The following is a 6,476-nucleotide window of genomic DNA, read 5'->3' as shown; positions in this document are numbered from 1 at the left end:
GATATACGGCTGCGGTAAAAGAAACGCGGCTGCGAGACTGGGTGTTAGACGCGGGGCGCGAAACCCCGTACTGCGCACGCCGAGACCGACCCGTTAGATCGGCCGGAATCTCCGCTCGGCTTGAATTACGCCTCGCACTGCGAAGAAATTGATTAATACGTTCGTCTATAATTCGGGCGTAAGTCCGAATCAATTCTCGATATCACCTCGCCAACGGCGACATTATCGCCCGCTATTGCCGCCAAATTATTAATACGCAACTTAAGATTAACAGGCAATTAATACAACGCGAACATACTTCGATTTCGGACGGACAGATTACGCAGAACTGAATATTCGACACACACACGCACGCAATTCATGCAAGAATCGCGAGAAAACTTTCACAAAACGCGCTCACAATTTCGAGACGCGGTGCTTTACAGCCGATATAATACGTCGAATTTACGCGATTCACACTCTCATGTAACCCATATAATAATCGCGAAGGAAAGTTGCACCGGACGTGCACGCACAGTTTCGACGCGAAGATTCACAAACGAAAGACATAAATAATATAACAAATTGACGCGAATCACACTCACACTCAAACGACCGACATACAGCACGAACGATTTTTTTTTTAATGTGTCATATACATGTTTTGCTACTATACACATGTTTACGAGCAGTCAGATAAAATTAATATATCTATTATATTTCTGAATTATAAAAAGCAACCTTTTTATTTCTTTGATTTCTATTGAACAATATGTATTTGTATATCCTTTTTTTAAAAAAAATTATTATCATTAAAATTAAATTGTCAAAATCTTATTAACAGCTTGAAAAATTCTTCTATTTCCACTGAAAAATAAATGTATATTTATAAATTATTCATAAGACATGCATTAATTTTACACACAGACTGCATTTCACCAATGTTATTTATACTTATCTGTAGTCATATGATGCATGACGAATATAATAAACACAACAACTATGTTTACAGCTACAAGCCAGGACAAATGATTGAACTTGTGGCTAGACTTACTGCAAACCATGGAGGTTACTTCCGGTATTCTATTTGTCCACTGAATCATGGAAAAGAACTGGAAACTAAAGAATGTTTCGCTAAGTATCCATTGAAAATGGAAGACGGCAGCTATAGATATATATTAAAAAACCTCAACAGTGGTGAATATAAAATGAATGCCTATTTACCCAAGGATTTTACTTGTAAGCACTGTGTTCTCAGGTACAGAATACGTAATACATAAAACATTATCAAAAATAATGGTAAAGATAATGTATCTTAGTATCTTAGATTCCAGGAGAGCTATTCGAAAATTATTCCAGTCGAAAACGCGAATTACTAAACAGCAATCTTCTGACTGTGAGATTATCTATATTTTTGAGAGTAATCATACATAGATTTCTTTTGAAATCAGCGTATACCATCGCTATACAACAAAATAGTAATTATTTTTAATCGTAGCATGTATGAAATAGTATTGATAAAATAATTAAAAAATGATATTATTGGTTAAAATTCTGTCCGCGAGAATAATTCTATAATAAATTTACAGAAAATCTTTACAATATTAAAATTGTATATACATATATATATAAATTGATTGATTCCAAAAGTAACCTGATTTTGGCCGTGGCGGATAAAGTTCCGAAAAGTACTCACCCCCGATGTTTTTGAAACTCAGTATTCTTATGTACTGCGGGGGGCTCCACTACCAAAAAACTAGACAAATAGGTTTGCATGGAACCTCGCTTTGCGTGAAAAGTTGCAAACCTATGTGGAATCGTATATGTACTGCGAAGTACATGCTTAGATGGGAGGACAGATATAAGATTTAGAGTCAATCGTTTTTGAAAACTATCACTCGTACGGTAAAAATGAATAGGACATAAAATGTTTATCTCTGTGAGATCTAAAACTTTTGTCTAAAACATTTATCATGATTTTCCGTATTTACTGAGATAAGCGTAAAAAACTATAATTTTTATGGGTTTTTCATGATTTTCATCATGAAAGTCAAATAGTCGCCAATTTTCACTATAATATTCGTAATCAGCGCATCAAAATACGTAAGAATACTGAGTTACAAAAAAATCGGGGGTGAGTACTTTTCGGAACTACACCCCAATATGATATGATAGGAAAATAGCGAAAATCGCATTCAAAGTAGCAGATTTGTAGGAATCTGAATTCGAGAATATGAGTATATAACATTTTCTTACTCTTTCTTTCTCTTCCTACTACCTCGTATCCCACCCCCCTCTACTTTTATTTAATCTAACATCATTCATTTTAATATAAAAAACCAGCCCAACCTAACATCACTCAACCTAATCCAATACAAGTAAACCTGTCCGAAGGTTGGTTTTTTATGTTAAAATGGATAATGTTAGATTGGATAAGAGTAGAGGGGTGTGGGGTAGGAGATAGTAGGAAGAGAAAGAAAGGATAAGAAAATGTTATATACTCATATTCTTGAATTCAGATTTCTACAAATCTGCTACTTTGAATGCGATTTTCGCTATTTTCCCATCATATTATATTGAAACAAATGTTTGATAATAATTCAGCACATCAAAAAATATAAGAAAACATGCATAACAAGGTTCCATCGCCACGAACAAAGTCACGTTACTTTACCAATCGTTCTTTTATAATAATGAAACGTTTTCAAAATTTTATAAAACGCGATTGAAAAGTGATCGAATTAATCCCACTTTGCAAAATTTATTTTTAATAACTCCTCCGTACTCCTCTAAAGAAGTGTAGGCTAGAAAAATATCAGGACGAAGTCGTTACATCAGGAATCACTTATTGTTAGATCACTAGGTAGAATCACCAAAAAAAATTGTACCCTGTGCACAATTAAAAAATTAATATTTTTTGAAATTTATGCTCTACCATTCGCGCGCGGGTCTGGTTCTTATTAACTAGGGAAATTTAAATTATATATCAAAAAATCAATCCCTTATCAAGATTAAAAGAATAGTTTTTGGTTTTCGTAAAACAAATAATTTGTTTTCTTTTATTTATCGCAAAAGTGTTGTAGCTTCCTTTCATGATCAAATATTGCTTTTAATTTACGATAAGATGTTTAAACAGTATGAAAATGGAGGATTATCTTATCTATTCTTACTTTGATGTTTATGGGAAATGTTTGTGTACATGCTTCACATTTCGGTGTTAGAAACTTGCAACGTTTTTAAAAAATTCCCGTGTTTCTTCGAATCATTTGCCAAACATCTTGGATTTGATGTAAATCTTGTACATCATTTATTATTGAGAAGAGTATATTATAATACTTTATAAAATATTTTCATAAAAAAAGTTTTCTGCGGATTTCAATTGATAAATCAGAATAACTAAGCAAAATATAATAATATAATGCTTTATTAAAGTATGTAACAAGAAGATACATGGAACATTTTTTGTAAATATCAGAATGAGAATGTGCAAGATAATCTTTTGTTTTCACATTGCATTTGATAAATAGTAAATAAGCAAATTATTTTCAAACTCGGAAAATAATTATTAAAATCGAAAACTGGTTCTAATTTCTGACAGGGTTTCTTTCGATTTATGTTTACTAAATATTTTTTTCTCAACTTAGTATTATTTACACACATTTTACAAGTCTTAAACATTTTGTTATTTAAACACACACACACACACACACACACACACACACACACACACACACACACACACACACACACACACACACACACACACACACACACACACACACACACACACACACACACACACACACACACACACACACACACACACACACACACACACACACACACACACACACACACACACACACACACACACACACACACACACACACACACACACACACACACACACACACACACACACACACACACACACACACACACACACACACACACACACACACACACACACACACACACACACACACACACACACACACACACACACACACACACACACACACACACACACACACACACACACACACACACACACACACACACACACACACACACACACACACACACACACACACACACACACACACACACACACACACACACACACACACACACACACACACACACACACACACACACACACACACACACACACACACACACACACACACACACACACACACACACACACACACACACACACACACACACACACACACACACACACACACACACATCGTGTATTGTTCAAAAAATCTCGTTCCCTCGACTCAACATCCTTAACGGCCTCTCACTCACTCTTGTCCTTCTCTTACGTACTTTCTCTTTCTCTTCCTTTCCTTCCTGTACGCGGCCTTGACCCAATCCCGAAACCTGTATTATCAATTTCACTTGCCTCGCACGATTCTATCACCCAATCATAAGCCCTCTCTCAAAACCTTATCCGCGCTCCTACATCGATATCGACCCTTCCGGAGATTCTCGATCATTCCGTCTGTACCGGTCTATCGCGACACTAGAACAGTCGATATTAGAACAGTGATAAAACTCTCGGAATTAATAATCAGCTCTCAGCTCGGATCAAGCGATAAATCCATCGATTCGTTTCTCAACGCAATCACTCATCGCGGAAAGAGAATCAGCTACATCGGACGTACTTTAGTTATTCGCGTGTGAGAGACGTGTTTCCATCTTTCGAGAAAGGGACAAGTGCGCCGTTCTCAGCTTGTACATTAACGGTCTTTCTCTCATCGACGGCATGATCTCTTCCGGGTTTTCGCGAACGTTACGGCTGTGAGCCTTCGGCTAGCCAAAGATTAGTTTATTTTCTTTAATTGTTTAACCGTTCGTTAACCCTCTTTCTTTATTCCGGTTAGTCTCAAAGACAGATAATCTACGCAATACGCGACCACGTTTTTTTTTGTTCTTTCCTTTTCAATTTCGTTTGCTTTTGATAATGCTTTTTTTCAAATGGCGCCATTTCCAAATCGATCATAAAAATTTGACAAAAAATTTTCAATTTTGAAATCATGCACAGAATTGAATTTTTTTTTGTTTTGCTCGAGTTACTCTGTAAGCTTAATATTTCTTCTTTAAAATAATTTGTTAAAAATTTTGTTATGTAATTAGTAATTATAATTTAAAATAATGGTAAAACTACGAAATAGGATATCAAGCTCGAATCGTCTTGTGTTTGCAGGGAGTTCTATTTAATGTACATAATATGCGATAATTACATGTAATTTGTAAAACTTCCTTTGTTTATAACTTTTTAATAAACAACGAGTGACGGCTAAAATTTTTTGATGCTTTCTCAGGATGGGGACTTTGACAACATATGTCAAGATTCGAGCTTGGTTTCCTATTCTCTCTGTTTTACCATAATAATTAAAGAATTTTTAGTTCTTGTCAGTTGGAATTCAATGTGTCCTTAAGATTAACGTTATGTGAGATTTTACGAGATTGCGCAGTTGTTTACAACTTATGATTTTCTTCTACAAATATTATTTTTTTTTTTTAGTGTTAACATAATACATAATTTACTTTCCAATTTTATTTAGTACAATTTTAGAACTGTTTGGTATTATTCGTATTACTTTTCTTTCAAAAATACCGAACCATCATTTTTTTGAAGCTCAAATCACTTAGATTGTTGCTTTCCTACAAGCAAGGAATAGTTAGCATTATATCGCAAGATATCGCAAAAATATGAATTATAAATTACATTCGGTTGTCAATCAAATTTAATTCCATTATCAAAAAATTCAACTTTAAACGATGAAATCAAGGTCATAGATTGTTCGGGAGTCGATCTCGACGAGATCGCCCGAAACTGAGAGAGACGTTCAGAGATGAGCGAGAAACGGTGTGTTACGCAAATCCGTAGATCCGCTGGAGGATAAGGAGATTGAGAAATGAGTCGAGTGCAGATGTTAAGAAATGTTCCTTTTTATTTTGAATAATAGGAGCGAGCGACGGCACGTATTCCGCGATTCCGACGGAGATCTTCAAATGTCCTGTTAATGTTTGCCCTTTTTCGCGGTTCGGAAATCTTGATTAAGAGCTTCTTGCTAGAAACTCTCGCGAGAGCGGAAATCTTGCACGCGAACGCCGGGTGTTGCTTGGCGCGAGGCAGAGGGCATTCGCGGAACGGTTAACGCGCGTCGACTCTCGGACTCCACACTCTTAACATTTAACTTTCACGATGTCTTAGCACTAACTGAATGAATAATAAAGTTTGAGATATGACCGAATTGACCGCCGCGAGAATATGAATGCGATCGTATGCGAGACAATTCGGACCGATTTTGAGACGAGTAAGCCTACTGCGTACGCGACACGAGCGAGAATAAGACACGAAAGAATATCATACGAGAAATGATGATATTCGAAACTATGATCGATTGCTATCGACCAGCTCGAATCGTTGTCGTAGGCAGACTAAATCGACCGACCGCGGAAACTCGCGCTCTGCCGAT

The 6,476-nt window shown here is 36.1% G+C and overlaps 1 protein-coding gene across 1 annotated transcript in view; it reads left to right on the top strand.

The window, feature by feature from the left end:
• The first annotated feature begins 881 nt into the window (after nt 1-881).
• Nucleotides 882-6,476, top strand: part of LOC115233258 — a 9,880-nt gene continuing 4,285 nt past the window's right edge. The window contains exon 1 of the mRNA XM_029803566.1: nt 882-1,237. Within this exon, the coding sequence (XP_029659426.1) occupies nt 921-1,237 (317 nt within the window). The 5' untranslated portion in view covers nt 882-920. The remainder of the gene's footprint in view (nt 1,238-6,476) is intronic.

The sequence above is a fragment of the Formica exsecta genome, unplaced genomic scaffold (assembly GCF_003651465.1).
Source record: "Formica exsecta isolate Colony F162 unplaced genomic scaffold, ASM365146v1 scaffold1675, whole genome shotgun sequence".
In the NCBI taxonomy this organism is placed as follows: domain Eukaryota; kingdom Metazoa; phylum Arthropoda; class Insecta; order Hymenoptera; family Formicidae; genus Formica; species Formica exsecta.
The sequence above is the reverse complement of the archived record's forward strand: the minus strand, read 5'-3'. Positions and strand labels throughout refer to the sequence as shown.